This window comes from Sabethes cyaneus, chromosome 3, assembly GCF_943734655.1.
Source record: "Sabethes cyaneus chromosome 3, idSabCyanKW18_F2, whole genome shotgun sequence".
NCBI lineage: Eukaryota > Metazoa > Arthropoda > Insecta > Diptera > Culicidae > Sabethes > Sabethes cyaneus.
The window spans coordinates 220119485-220135903 of record NC_071355.1 but is presented as its reverse complement, the minus strand read 5'-3'; the positions used below and the strand labels follow the sequence as shown (position 1 = coordinate 220135903).

Here is a 16419-nt window from a genome sequence, read left to right as displayed (position 1 = left end):
GTTTGGTGAAAGGAGGATTCACGGCTCGTGCTGGTGAGTGGCCGTGGCACGTCGCGCTGTTTCATCGGGTCGGCACCAGTGATGAGTTCGACTATCAGTGTGGCGGGAGCTTAGTACACAAATACTTAGTCGTAACCGCAGCTCATTGCGTAACACTGCGATCGAGCAGGAAGCTAAAAGCACCCAAAGATATACTGGTGAAAGTTGGTCGCTTTAACATATCGGAGGAACGCGAGGAACAGGGACGGGAACACAGCGTGGAAAAGATCGTCACACACCGAGGCTACAAACCGCTAACGTGGGAAAATGATATTGCGATCTTGAAGCTGTCAGTGCCTGCCATTTTCACGCAGTTTATTCAGCCAATATGTTTATGGAAACGAGATGATGGAATTGTGTTGCCCATTATTTATGGTCTCACCGGAACGGTAGTTGGTTGGGGATTGACGGATGAAAATAAGACTTCATCATTGCTGAACACAGCTAAGATGCCAGTGGTATCCACACAGGAGTGTTTGGAAAGTGATCGCACCTTTTTTGGACAGATCCTCTATGCTAAAGCGTTTTGTGCTGGATTCAAGAATGGAACCGGAGTTTGTAACGGGGACAGCGGTGGCGGAATGTACTTCAAACACAAGGATCAATGGTATTTACGTGGAGTTGTCTCCTTCAGCAGTACTCAGGGCACGTCACGGATTTGTAATCTCCAACAATTTGTGGGGTTCACCGATGCCGGTCAGTACTTGGATTGGATTTACGAAAATGCACCGATCAACGAGAATCCCGATCCGATTCTTGGACATCCGAACATTCGTCTTATCAATCAAGGTGATTGTGGAAAAAATGAATATATGTTCGGTTATCAGGAAGACAGGAAGCCCATTATTCGGCAGTATTTGTGGATGGCAGCTCTGCGTCATCCTTTTCAAGATCCGAAGTATGTTCCTTGTAATGGAGTTTTGATCAACAAAAATTATATCTTGACAACGAAGTGTGTCGATTGGAAGTAAGTTCGCAACAATTTTAGTTTATATGTTTTAATGAAGTATATTTTCAGTGATGAGGTGGCAGTTACTTTGGGAGATTACATTACCGGTCAAACACAAGACTGTCAGCAACGAAATGATCAATACATTTGCTTAGATCCAGTTCAAAGTGTAACCATTACGGAGTTTTATCGGAAAGATGATCTAATTCTGGGTCGTCTTTCTTCACCTGCGTATATTGGCCGTCGGGAGCACATACAAGCCATCTGTTTACCGACTACTTACGAACAACGTGAGCGAATTTATCCAAAATATGTGCTAACCGGTTGGAAGGAATCTGGCAACGATTCGCAGTATCTGCAACGGCAAATGGTAGACATCATTCATCAGCAGGCTTGCCGAAAAGAGATGGCCGACTATGAGTACGCCAGTGAGCAGGAAAGGAATATTACGGATTCGAAAATTTGTGTACGCAACGTTGGAGTTGATGGTAGATCTCCATTCTGCGATGACTATCAACCCGGAACTGCGATCCAGGCAATAGAAAAGAAGTCCAATCGGTACGTCCTATACGGTATCCAGACGGGGATTTCGTACTGTAGCAAACCGGAGACGTTTATTGCCGTAACGAAGTACATTGAATGGATTCTGGACAATATGAGACCCTGACGAGGTTGGGGCGGTGAATTGCTTTGGAATAAACAAAATATTAATAAATTCGGCGGAACTGTTCAATCGGTATTAAATAACTTTGATTCAACTTTGTTTGACGACTAATAAATACATAAATTACCTTGTTTCTTGTGAAACACGCTTTATAGAAACATTAGCGTTAATAAATAATCCTTTATTGTACATTCTGATTTGGATTGAATGCAAATGATACTTTCATCAAATTAAATCATTCCAAGAAAACAACATGGTTCTATCATGATCAGCACAAACCGTGGAGCTTACGTAGCCCAATAAAAATATTTATTTTCATTGTTATTTTATTTAATAGGTTTTACACTTGCAAGCATTCGCCTGTACATAAAAAGTATTGTAAAAATTGCCAAATCGCGTAAAAATGGTGGCATTACTGAAAGCGCCATTTTCACAAACAATCCTAAATTGTTCCAAGCGTGGCGAAAGAGGTCTTTGGGGAAAGCATACCGTTATTTTCTCTTAGTATTTATTCACAAAACCAGAGCAGAAAAAATCGCAGAGCTGATTTATTTCCAAATTAGACTGTCAAGTCGCGAAATTGGATCGCAAATTGTATTCCGTCCCCGGAAGGAAAATATTTCAATCTCATACGTAGCCAGTGGTTAGCCGGTAAAGAAAAAAAAAATACGAACGCGTAACGAACTTTTGATAGGATATCCGCGTGCCAAAGAAGCGATTTGTTTGGATAGGCGCGCCGCTTGCTGCAATCGGAGGCGGCTCTCAGCGAATGACTGTTTGAACAGGACAAAGAAGGCTGTTTGTCTAGCTTCGGGACTTTGCGAAAGGGACGATTATGTTTAATATTAATAATCTTTTCTCTTCTCAGTTTGAAAGGTCACTAAAGTTTATTATTTTCCACCCGCAGCTACCTTTTCTCATTCGAAAGGAGGAAAACCTTCCAAAAGTATACAATAGATTTCTGTTTACTCAAAGCATGAGAGAAAAATCAAGAATTTCACTTCTATTACAATGCCCCCTAATTACTTTGAAAATTTCACCCACCGCAAAATTCGATCAGTTGACGCCGCTTTTCAAGTGGAAAACTAAATAAAACTCTAAATTTCAATTTAAATTTAAAATGCGCTTCATGGCTTTTTTTCTTGCCATTTTCCAACTATACACTACCGACTAGCGTCATGTTGGAATACTCTACGGTTGGATTCGTTTGCGGTGGAATTCAAATTGCTCCTACCACAACGCAGTCTTTCTGCTATTCCGCACGTGCGACCACCACCACCACCACCACCACCACCACCACCCCCATTGGAGCTACGATTTTTCGAGCCATTCCTATTTAAAATGTGAGCGAACAGCTAGTTTGTCGCATGATTCCACTGTACTGCTCAGCGAGGGAAAAGCTCAGTCCATTCTGTTGAGCGACTGAATCCGACCAAAAATCCGCAATTTACTATTTTAATTGAATGTTTATTGCACGTTAGCTGACACTGGCGGGGAGGTTTTTCCAGCAGAATTGTAAAAAGCTATTAACTGCGCTTCAGCGTGGAATATTTTCTGCTGGATGTACCTACAGGCAGGCAGAGCGAATCAGTAATTCAGTGATACAGGACATAAGCCATTGGTCATCTAGCTGGAATAAATAATTGGATATAACTTCAAATCCTCATTTATCAACATAATTAGCTAATGGACATTTTAAAAAGTTGCGAAACTATTTTACATTTCGGCTATGTTTTATATTTGCGCTCGTTTGAATAGGGCAACTTTTATGCGCTAAATTAGAACAATCACTATTTACAATTTCTCTAAAATTAACTGAATGAGAACTTGCGCAATTTATACTCTACGCTCCTTTGCGATGATTGGTAAACAACTGATTATCGCGTACCGTGGACGTATTGCACACCTGTAGAGATATAAAATAGACCCCACAGTGTTTCCAAGCATCTTTTGCAGTACCTGCTTTATCCTTACCTCTTCGTGGTACAAGCGGGGGGACGCACAACCTTAGTGGAGATCTACTAAACCAACCCCACTGGAAACCAAGCACTAAATGTCCGATATCCGGGACAGCTGTCAACGATGATTCCACTGACAAGGTCGAATATCGCTTTCTCAGGGAACGTGTGTACTTCAGGTTAGGAGCGGCTCATGACAGTGTCTGACCCACAGTGAGCGGCAAAATGGAGGAGACATATGTTGTCTCGGCACGCTGCACGTTAGGTCCCTGTGTTCCTGGTGCAGGTGATGTTATTGAAGAGAATTGTTTTAACCGCGCTGTCGTCTGGCATCCTTACGATGTGTTCAACCCACCGTAACTTACCGACTAACCATTCTTTTCATATTCCACTAAGACGCTCGCTCATCAAAGCTTGAGTCCTCATCTCCTACCTCACGTGGTTCCGGATGGGATACGTAACCATAGTTGGAAATAGTAGCTCCCGCCTGCACCAAAGATGACAGCCCTATCAGCGAGATAGCCCAAGTAACAAATTCAATTTTAAGATGCACTTGAAGAGGTTTCCAGCATTTGCTCCTTAAAACCGAATATAAAACTTGCAATTCTACAAATCTGCGATAAAACAGGCATAAAACCCTTATAAATCTGGGGAGGCCCACACTAAAGCAGGTTCTCAAGAATATTCCTAAAGGTCCTTTTAAAACTTGTAATTCTTATCGATATGTATTTATAGTGACTTCCAAGAGTCGGTTAAAACTAAAAGAAAACCACCACAAGTGTTGATGATTTTATGGTTGTAGCCTCAAAAAACACTTGCAAGACATCATACACTGTTCACAGTCTTAATTTTTTTAAATTGACTAAAAGCTATAAGAGAAAAAGCATTCACAGACATTGCTTTTCCAAAATGGATATAAATGAAAATAGAAAATAAAAGCAACTGCTTTGTTGTCAATCAATGAGAAATTTTTCATGTCACGCTCAGTTTGTCGATGTTTTGTGACATGAAAGTTATAAAATTTTAACGCGCCGGTTATTTTCGGTAGATTATTAAAAAATTTAATTAATAAAAAAAAATCAATAATTTCATGAAGAAGTTGACAGCTACCAAGTTTTTAACAAATTGCGGCAAAAAGTCTTTTAAGTGTCCGAACATTTATTTAAAAAGATAAGATCACTTATGGTATTGCATAACAACATATTTATAAACGCCCATATGCAATTGGCTAGAATTTCAAAAGTAATCAAAACAGTCCTGTTCGCCATTTTTTCAATGGTTTTATCTGAATCTACCTGAAAGCGCTTATTAGACTAACATTTCCTGCACAAGACAAAGAAACATTTTCCAAGAGGTCGATAAGTTCATCTATACTTATTGTATTCTTGAAGAAGACAAGTTGTGCTTGAACAAGAATTGTTTGAATTACTTAAGGGGACCAAGTTTTTTGCAAGATAATCATTCTTGTATAAACAAAGAAAACGTCAACAAAGTGTCAATGTAAGATGTTTTTTGTGCTGGTGGTTCACCTACTTATATTGAGTTTAATATTTTTTAAGTACAGCAGTCATTATGATTACCCATATAAATTGATTTTAAAAATTAAAACAGGGCTGCACGGCAGTTCCATGCGTAAAGTTTAATCTGCAAAATTTTTTATATGCTTTGTCGTTACAACCGTCTTTAAAAAAATATGCTTCAACCCCTTCGAACATTTTCCCAACACCGGCTAATGACCTCTACATTCAGTTTTAGGGTTGCCAAGTGGCCGGTTTTTGGCCGGCCTGACCGGTTTTTCACCTGCAAAGCCGGTGGCCGGTCAATCCTGCAAAAAGGCCGGTTTTCTGACATACACTCAAGTACTTTTTTTACACGGTTTAGTTTTTTGAGTATTAAGAACGGGGTAACTTAGAGACCATTCATTTATTTCTCAATACATTTGGGAGTAACTCGACATTCCTCACGTAGATTGTAAATAGTTCCTTAGCTGCACCGTTTTCGAGTAATCGAAAAAAACAAATCGTGTAAAAAAAGACTTGAGTGTATGAAGCAATACTTTGCTTCTGACGGTAATTACATTGTCCACCAGCACCAGAAGCAACTAGTTGTCACTCTGAAACTAGCTATTCTATCTTCAATAATCCATTTAATGTTCGTTGTGGTTTCGATTCCGGCGACAACCCAAACAATGTGTCAATAACGCACATTACACATTCCAAGCAAATCCTCTAATAATATGCTGCGACAACCCCCCCCCCCCCCCCGCATTTTTTGATGACCGGACCGACCGGCCGGTTTTGTAATTTTTAGACTTGGCAACCCTATTCAGTTTAAAAAATACAAACAACTCTACAAACCGGCACCGGCACCGCCTCCGCCAAAATACAATCAAACCAAATTTTCTAATAACATACAAATCTACCATTGATGCATCATCACCGGCATCTTCCTCAGCTCATTTGGAAATCTTCATTGTTTTTTGATTTCGCTGATTTTTCATATGAAATCTTGCTAAAATTTCGATTAAAAGATCCATATTTGTTCAATTTTCTCCCGGTCCAGATGCCCATTTTGACAGATCAGTGGTTTACGCTCGAATGTTCTTTCTTCAGAGTATGATTTCTTTTACAAGAATATACGGGTTTAAGACGGTTTTATGGTAGCATTGTTAAGACAAACCAATCTTGTAGAAGAATATCATAAATTTTTGTCAAAACTATTGCTAGGTTTTAAGGAGCGTCGTTTTTGAGCAGAAATCAAGTATCTTTTAAAACCACTTATAAGGTGAATTACACTTATTGATATTTCAGTTTTATGCATGTTTCTTCAAGTCTGCTTCAATCATACTTCAGAAATGTTAATCAAATAAGATAACATTCACTTGAGAAAAAAACATTATAAAACCTGATAGATTATGCAATGCTCTGATAAAACTACTATAAGAAATGCATAAGACCAATTTGCTATTGGATTGTTACTTGGGAGGGACCTTAGGCTAACAACCTACTGTACCCGAAAATCAAAAAAGTTACTGAAAGGGGACTCCCGATACATCTTGTATAAAACCGAATATTGAACCGTTTTGTTTCACGCTCTCTGGGTAAGGAACTATCGTTAATAAGAGAACAGCAACAGTGGAAATATATAGCTTTTTTGAAACATCATGCAATGTATGCAGTGATTTGGGTGGTTTATACAGCGCTTAACATTATGCTATTATTATTATGAATACATCGTGTTTAGTGTGGTATCGTAGGGTTACTAATTTCATGCATCGATTAATTTAATAAATTTGAGTCATTCATCATTCAATTTGTCCACCGATTTGGCCTGGTTCTATAGGCTGCTCAATTTTATGCCCTAATCCATCTCTGTGATAATTTTCATTTCCCGATTAATCAATCTATTTCGTCTGGTTCTGCATGCCAGCTCTAATTCATCGCCCTACTAAACAGCCAACTTAGTCGGTTCTAGTCGATGGGCTCAGCACAGCCTCACATAGGTATATTCCCCTGTAAAATTCCCATAAGAGTTATTATAAGAATAGAGCTTTCCAGTTTTGTGTGTGTTGGTGCTTGAAAATGAGGCGAACAACAACTGTAAACAAAAGAGATGCATTCCTTTGTTACCAAGGTACAGAATGATTTTCGTCTTCCGCTGGCTTAACTGCCAGCAAATTTTTAAAATGTGTGCAATGGAAACAGGATGATAAATTTGACCAAAATATGTGCTCTGCAGTGTAGCAAACGAAGCAACACAACTAATAATCGCTATTTTTCGGTTTGTTCCTCCAGCATCAGCTGTTTCCCAACATGAGGCAACATGTATACACGCGTATTTCGTGTTCGCTAGTGTGGGTGCTTGAGCTGGCAGAAAGCTCTATATGCCGATTAGTAGGAAGTAAAATAGGTGGCGGATAGGTACGCGAACGTACTAAATAGGGAGAAATGTTGGAGGGATTTTTTATGGGGGCGTGTAAAAATTGAGATCTCAGGACTGCTTAAAAAGCACTTTGGGCATCGTTCACAAAGGACGGTATTTTTCGGCGTTTAAGAACCCTCACTCCCCATCGACCATTTTCGTCTACATCATTTTAACCCCCCACCCCCACTAGGGCGGACGTCCAGCCAAATATTTTTTAAAAAATAAGCGTTTTATCGTAGGATATTGTCGTTATTGTCGGGCCACTGTTATGGTCGGGCCATCACGATTTTACAGTTTTAGTAACTCATGATATCTATGATACAACCATTGTAAAACTTCTTACTGTGATAACTAACTTTTCACAATATTGTGAGTTTCAATCGTGTATTCAAAACACCGGTACTGAATTCAGTGACTAAATCTCACAAAAAAAGTTTTCCAGGCGCAATGAACTTTTCTTCAAGAAATGAATCATGAAATGCAATTATCGAGAAAATTTTTGAAAATGTATGAAGTGCGTTGTGCTGCACACGAAGACTATAGAAAAATCCCCTCCGGTAAGGTGTTTGGGAAGGCTAAGGTGAAATACTAGAAAACGATACGATTAATACGATAAAAACCTAGATTTTTTTTTTTTTTTTTTTTTTCATTGTAGTTGTACACTTCGGAAAAGGCGATCGTAGCAATATTGATTTTACAAGATCGCCAAAATTTCGCAAAAATGCAATTAAAAATAGGGTATTTGTACATATATGAGCCGTTGTTCACGGAATTCATTCTTTTCATGTCTCTATACAGAATTTCAATACGTATGTCTTAGATTTTCTGCGGTGGCCTAACCTGTACAACATGGCCCGACTATGACAACATTGTTTGCCTTCACGTAAATGCCTATAGCTTTTTTATTTTTCAAGCAATCAGTTCAAAACTTTTCGGAAATATACCTTATTTTTAGACCTTTGCAACGATGTATTTATATTTCCAAAGTTCCTTTTGAAACAGTTATGGATGAATTCCAAAACGTGGCCTAACCACGACGACACTCCCCTTTGCACATTTATTTAACAGTCCTTACCGCCTTATTAACATCTTCATATCAAGCTGCAGCTTTGTGAATGACGCTTTGATGGGAGTGAAAATATGTTCGCTCTGATCAAAATTAGTTCCATCGCTCCAACTTTTAAAGCAAAAAATCAAAAGTTTAGCTCAAAGTGTCTTCCAGTGGTAACAGCTTGAAGAACTAAAGGTAGCAAGAAGATTGGTGTGCTGATATTCCCCACTAGTAACAAGGTAAAACAATCAGTGACCCACTTAGACTGCTTAAAACCGGTTCTTTACCCTATATAAGGGTTGAAACAGTGTTTTTACAGGAGCTGTATTTCATTACACCAAACACGAGTTATTCCAGCACTGAAATACTTTAGGTGTATGATCATTTTTCATTCTCTTTCCGTGGTCCGATCATTGCAAAATTAGTATCAAAATTAGTGGAAAAGCCTGTAGAATGAAAATCAGGAATTAAAAGTAGTGATTTGTCGATAACCTTTCTAGAAAGACCTAAGTTACATTCAGAAATTCTTTTTGGCGTCCCACTGTTCCGATTACTACGGTGGCATAAATATATTTCGAAGAAAATTTTCTTATCACTTTACACACCGACCATGCAAGGCTAATGTGTTATAGTGCATTTGTATCATCGTGATAAGCAGAACAGATGAGTCAGAAAGAGAATCTCTCGTTTAGAGTGACTATATACAGAGTGGCGACAATGTCAAAATTGGAATGATAATTATCTGTCAGTGTCATTCCAATCGAGCAGACGACCTATCCAACGCGTATGCAGGAAAGAGAAAGAAAAACCTTGGAAAAGCCGCATTGCATACATTTGGGATGACTTGTCGCCACTCTGTATATAGTCACTCTACTCTCGTTGTTATCTATGTCTTTTTGAAAAAGTACTCGATATTCTCCAAACATTTTAAACGTTCATGTCATATCCCTTTATCATCGTTACAAATCTTACAAATCGCTCGATACACTAGCGACACCACACTGTAGCTTGCCAACTAAAAGATTTAAATACGAATTAAATTATATACAAGCTTGCATGCAATAACGGTTACACAAGGTACAAGGGGGCAAATGAACTACCTCATCGAATATTATAGCAAAATTTCGTGCTCGGGAACCGTTTACAAATTACGTAACACCCTTGTTGAGAGCGGGTACGTATTTCTTAGGTAGTGATAGTGTTCAAAATAATTAAAATCTGCGTAATAAAATTTAATTCAATTCAGCACACGTTTGGATTTACCCAAGCAGGGTTTTTTGACTTACTTTGGAATTTTCGCATCACTGTAAAAATTTTATGAAAAACATTTCCCAAATGACACTTATTCTGGGTTGCTCAGAAAATGAATTATGCCAAAATACTTAAATATTTACGATGTACAGTCAACCAAAGAAGTATTCGGACAGCAGCGCATAAATTTTTCTTTTAGTAATTTTGCGCAGTATTTTTGCAAAGAATGGTAACACATATTTATTAAAGCAATTTTTAACTAAAGCATATTTAGATGCACAACAAAAATTCGGAGAAAAGCTTTTCGTTTTGAAGATAGAGTACATATAATTTGAATTGCCCAAAAATACAGCCAAAAACGTATTCGGACAGTTAACTATTAGTTGAAACAAATGTCCTTTCTCGCTCAACTAGTACCTTGTAGGACCATTTACATTCTTGATGACCTGTAATCTGTTTGGGATAAAATTAAAAAAATTTCAAATATCCCTTTGTGAATTGCTGACCACTTTTTACAAGAGCTCGGTTTAGGTCATTTTGATAAGAAATCGAATGATTTCTCATTATAGAAATGAAATTATCTAAAAAGATGTTCAAAGGGGTTCAAATCTAGACTGAATACTGATGTTTCGATAGCGCTAGGACAATTGTATGGTTCCTACCGCTTACAATTATCGACAGTATGTTTAGATTTAACATCCAGGTACAATATGTATGTACCACACAATTTCAATTTTGCTTTAATTTTGCACAAAATTGTTCAGATTGTTGAGTTTACACTTAGTTCTATCCAAAAATATATATCTTTGCTACTTCGGAGCTTTCCAATTGTACCAGCAACCTTCCTGAAAGTCGTAGTCAAAATGCAACAAACAAATGCTGCCATAAAAGATTTTAGGAATTAAAGTTATTCCATCATTTTGAACATAGATTTTTTGACCTTTCTAGATAGAGTCAGTAGGACTGTTGTACTAGCCGCGTAGCTGTCCTATACTCTAATAGCCGGCTGTGAAGTCTGTCGATAAAGAAGGGTAAAGTCTTAGAAAGACGTTTAAGCATAAGGTTTTTTTTTCTTTGTACTTTCTTTTGCATCACAGTTGTGATTTAAGTTTCGAGACTCGAGACGGACACCTTTGAACTACGGCGGGAGGGAGGGTTTTCGTAATTTCGGATGTCCAATCACAATTTTTTAGCTAAGGACATGCTCACGCTATCTTTCAGCTGCAGCTCAATATGAAGAATCCAGAATCCAGAAGAAACTCTATTAAAGGTTCGCTTCAGACCGATGACAGCACCGTTGGTTCCGTAATTAGTACGTCGAACAAGCAATCTGAAGAAGGCACTATCGCGAAGAGCTCGAGAGCGGACGTTGGTAATCAGAGTTGCCATTTTCACAGATTTTTCTGTAAAATCACAGATTTTTTCGTCATTTTAAAGCACAGAATCTGTTATCACAGATGACAGATATTTTTTAAAATCACAGATTTTCACAGATATGCTACATGTTGAAGAAGAGTTTATCAATTTTTTCACTGGAAGCGAAATGGCACAAAAAATCAGGAGGTAAAGTTACAAAACCGAAATTACTGCACATGAAAATCAAAATTTACGAAGCGTATGGATGATATTGAATGAACCATATTTTTCAAAAACATTGAAATGCTAGTTTTTCTTCATGGGAGCATAACTATGTAACACAGATTTAGTAACAATTTTTTTCGATAGTTTTACAGATTTTTAAACCAGAAACACAGATTTAAAAATGGCAACGCTAATTCGCCGAGAAGCGAAGGACAATCGATGTAATTGGTTAGCAGATCGGCAATCAGCATAGCACGTGAAAGCTCTCGCCTCACTTGCAGCGAGTCAAGTCCCATAAGTTGTGCACGGCTTTCGTAACTTGGTAGCTGGTGTGGATTATTCTAGGGTAACCGCCGAAGAGCATATCAAACAAGTCTTCGTTGGACAGCTTCGATCCTGTGTACTCCATTGAGATAATGAGGGTTCCAAATTACCGACCAATATTCAAGAACTGAACGAACAAGTGAACAGTAGAGAGATTTCAGGCAGTTATGAATCCCAAGCAACGAGATGATTTCCATATTTTTACATATGAAATATGCTGCTGGAACGATAGTTTGCTATCTAATAGCACGCCTAGATCTTTGATGCAGTTAGTCCTTCCAATGCTAGTATCTAAAAGCTTGTAGTCGAAAGAGATAGGTTCTTTTTTTCTTGAGAATGTAATTGCGGCACATTTACTCGGATTAACTTTCATACGGTTTGTGCAATACCAGTCTGCAAAGTTGTCTAACTGTTGCTGAAGCATATGGGCGTCTGCGATAGAGCTGATTCGATAGAAGATTTCCAAATCGTCGGCGAAGGACAAACGGGGAACTTCGAGTTTAAAATTCACATCATTGATGTATAGAAGGAATATCAACGGTCCTAGGTGGCTGCCTTGGGAAATTCCAGATAGTGGAGAAAATTCTTCAGAAAAATTATCATCAATTTGCACTGCTAGCCGACGGCCAGTGAGATACGAACGCAACCAACTGATAACTCTGCCGCCGAATCCTAGCTTTTCAAGTTCGGCTATGGCAATCTCGTGGTTAATACACACCTACACACCGAAATGTTTTTAAACACCGAAGACGTCGTTTGCGAACGATGCCAGCGTTAGAATTTATCAAAACTTCGGTTTTATTTTATGGCAAATTGGTTTAGTGACATCTATTAGTTCAAATAGTAAACTATTTTTTAGCTGCTTGAATATCAATCTCAAGTATAGCAAATAGCAAATATATTGGACCAAGAAAGTTCAGACATCTATTTTATGAAAAAGTTCTCCGCTGAATATTTTCCGAACCATCGGCATGTGAGTAGGATTTCAAGCATTTGCAAGCATTTTTATTAAACTAACTTTATAGCTGGCTACGTGACGTATCCGTTACGAGTACTCCCCAAGATGACTACACAGTACTCTGCTCATCATGAGTAATGCTCATAACGCAGAGGTAAGTAACGATAATAACCACTGTGATCAGTGCTGACAGCTGTCACTAGAGTGCATTCTGGTGTGCGTAATTTATTTACATTTTGCACACCAATGAATCACTACGTTGCAAAAAAAATAATCAAACTGAACTCATTCATTAGTCAGCTGGACTTGAACTGAGTGAGAACAAGTTATTGTCATTCGCGTCTATAGTTACTTTGTTGTTGGTGTTTAGTTTAAGTATACTCGTGCCTTGTGTTAGAGCTGCTGTTTTGTTTCGAACCTTGTTTATCTCAAACTGCTGTTATTTTCACATCCACCCAGTTAGCATGACCTAGAAAATTGCAAATGTTTTGTTATCAGTAAACGATGATCGCTCGGTCGATAACTTGCAATATTTTGTCAGTGCACGAACTATTGTTTAGAAATTACTAGGTATTAGGAAGTGAAAGTTTTTTTTGTTTCTTACAAGTGATAGATCCGTAGCAATAAAAAGATCCTGTAAATGAGTTATGCAACCAGCAATACACACAGGCCTCTCCTCCTTCAACAAGATGAGGATGACGATAGCGAAGTCACATTCGTTGACGATAGCGGCTATGCGGGTTCGATCAATGCTGGCTCGGTGAATAACATTCCCACGACAGCGACAGTGGGAACAAAGAACGCAACGAGATGTCGCAGGGCGGAAGATGGAAGCCTACGGATTGCCCCCGTTGATAAGTATAATTTTACTTATGCAGTATTTTATTTGCTCGGGATGACGACTTTGCTACCGTGGAACTTTTTCGTTACTGCCGAAGAGGTATAAAACTCGTATTTACCCCAATGAATAAAAGTACATAACTGGAAAATTTTTACCATTTCAGTATTGGCAGGATAAATTCCGTAACATATCCAGTAACGACACCAATGCTCTTACGCCTCGCCAACTCGAGTTCCAATCGGATCTAAGCATTGCGGCTTCGGTACCGAGCACATTATTCTTGGTGCTAAATGCTTGCTTCGGACACCGGATTTCACTGCAAATACGGATGGCAGGTTCTCTAGTTATGATGCTTTTAGTGTTCATATGGACAACAACGTTGGCTCAAGTTGACACCGACCAGTGGCAGGATACGTTCTTTCTTATCACTCTTAGTTCGGTTGTCGTCGTCAACGGTAAGTGTTTAACTCGTTATTTGAAATTTCAATAAATGAAAGCTTCAATAATTTGTAGCATTTTCCGCCATCATGTCTGGTACACTTTTCGGAATCGCCGGACAGTTCACATCGGACTACATGACGGCCGTAGTAAGTGGCCAAGCGTTGGGAGGAATCTTTACTGCCTCCGTAGATATCATTGCATTATCATTCGGAGCGGCTCCGACAGCCACAGCATTTGTGTTTTTCATTATCGGTACCCTGGTGCTGCTGCTCTCTCTCATTCTGTACCTGATTATGTCTAAAACATTGTTTTTTAAATACTACACTTCTTCGCAAACTTTGATGAGGAGCTCACTAGATGTGGACGAAATGTCCAGGGAACTACTGCCCCGGCACAGTCCAACGTTTATCGGAGTATTGCGGAAAGTTTGGTTATTTGGGTTTTCTGAATGGTTGGTTTTCGTTACCACACTATCCATCTACCCGGCAGTGACGATCTTGGTCGGATCGCAGAATCAATCCCACCCCTGGTCGAATGTCTATTTCATGCCGGTCGTTAACTATTTGCTGTTCAACACAGGCGATTACATCGGCAGGGTATGCGCGGGAATGATCGAGTGGGTAAGTTCCATTTACATAGTCATTTCGCAAAACAAATCATCTAACAATCAATTCCTTTACTAGCCCTCCCATAGTCCATTCTTGATTAGTATGATGACTATTGCTCGAATCGGCTTTGTACCAATCATGCTGCTGTGCAACATCAAACCACACCATAACTTTCCCGTCCTAATCCATTCGGATTACATTTTTATCGCGCTGATGGCTGGGTTCGCGCTTTCCAATGGATACATTAACAATATAGGACTGATCGGGGCACCGAAGGCAGTGGATCCATCGGAGAGAGAGCTTGCATCTTCGATGATGGCCGCCTTCCTGGGAGTCGGTTTGGCGTGTGGATCGACGATTAGTTTTATGATCATCGAGTTGATCAAATAAGAATATCTCGTATCGTTACTCTTTCCAACACTGCTGCGATATTCATTTTAAGATATTATATAGGTGTATTTAGGTAGAGGGAAAGAATAATTGCATAGAGGCAAAAGCACCTACTGCTATATAAATAAGTTGAACGCTTAAATGGTAATAGCTGCAGATGCCACCAGCCGGCCGTATGCTGGAAATATCAGTAACATATTCAATTAGAAAATTATTAAAAACAGTACAGATCATATTGACCACTATTAAGTGTAATTGGCGTAACTGATTATTCCATATCACGATTTCTGACCTCTGAAAGCTACTGGTTTTTATGTGGTTTTTAGCTATAGCTTTATGAGTCTGTTTTACATTGATAGGCAGTTAGTACGTAATCCCCGCATAAAAGTAAGCCTTGGTCCGACTTCATTTAATAATTTTATTCTTTTTACATTGTAGTACGGTATTGAGTCTTTTGGATTGCATCATTCATGCAGCGGCAGATGAATCAGAGAGGAGTAGCTACGCATTTACGGTGAAAAAAAAAGCAAATGAAAAGACGTAGAACGTAAACGTAGATTGTGCAAACAAAACGCAATCAATGAGGTTATTGGGTTTTCGCATCATGTGCATTGTTTGACATGGAAAGTCAAAGCACGTGTGTGTTAATGAATAGAAATGATGAGGTTTCTGTAGAAGCGTGGTCAAGGACGAAGATCTGGGATGATGTATGGTTATGTTTTGCAGCAAGTTGTGTGAATGGCTTGAATCCTGGTAGTTACGTAAGTTGTATCTGCCATATTAGACGTTTTCTTTTTGGTGCTTTCTTTTACTAGGATCAATTTTTATCATTAGACTTGCTTATTTTGAAAAATTAAACTTAATGCGTACTTTTTTTCTCCTTTTACGATATTCTTTTAAAGATAGCCCTATTTTTGTTGAAGTAGGACGTATTTTCGGTTTATATGACATGTGCGATGTATTTTCCCATTCCACTGGCATTTTAATTAGTCGATTTTTATTCTGTATCAGTGCAAAACCATTTGAATAATTTCTTCAAAAGCGGCCTGTATATTTTTCAAATATTTGTAGACTTTGAAAGCATCTTCACCAGTCACCAACGCAGCACCAACACACAACGGACTCTCTATTAGCCACCATGTACCTCGTTCTGGCAGTTATTCATGAACTCAACTCTTGCAGGTTCCCTATTGAAAAGTCTGAAGGCCTGTTCTGTAGCTCTAAGGTTAGCAACAGTGATGTTGATGTTAGACGAAAAACCTAGGAGCAGGGACTTTGCTTTGCTTCTGCCATTACTTATTTCGCCTGACAGAATAATACGTTCCTTTGAAGTCTATTTTTGAAGGGTACTATTCTCGTTACCACCTCACCTAAATTTTTTAGGTGAAGTTTGAATTTTTGAAGCTGATCGAAGATTTGTTGCAAGGTAAACACAAGGTT

The 16419-nt window shown here is 38.8% G+C and overlaps 1 protein-coding gene across 1 annotated transcript; it reads left to right on the top strand.

Annotated features, from left to right (window-relative positions):
• Nucleotides 1–13005: 13005 nt before the first annotated feature.
• On the top strand, nt 13006–15756 carry LOC128742253 (equilibrative nucleoside transporter 1). Its single transcript, XM_053838550.1, has 4 exons — nt 13006–13639; nt 13704–13995; nt 14054–14601; nt 14665–15756. The coding sequence occupies exons 1-4, from the start codon at nt 13340–13342 to the stop codon at nt 14977–14979; spliced, it is 1455 nt and encodes a 484-aa protein (XP_053694525.1). The 5' UTR covers nt 13006–13339; the 3' UTR covers nt 14980–15756.
• Nucleotides 15757–16419: the final 663 nt, after the last annotated feature.

Excerpts from the sequence above, each read along its gene's own strand:
- LOC128742253 (XM_053838550.1), top strand. The coding sequence starts at position 13,340 with ATGAGTTATGCAACCAGCAATACACACAGGCCTCTCCTCCTTCAACAA. Across the intron at positions 13,640-13,703 it reads TTTTCGTTACTGCCGAAGAG|TATTGGCAGGATAAATTCCG; the intron begins GTATAAAACTCG and ends TTACCATTTCAG. Across the intron at positions 14,602-14,664 it reads GCGCGGGAATGATCGAGTGG|CCCTCCCATAGTCCATTCTT; the intron begins GTAAGTTCCATT and ends TTCCTTTACTAG.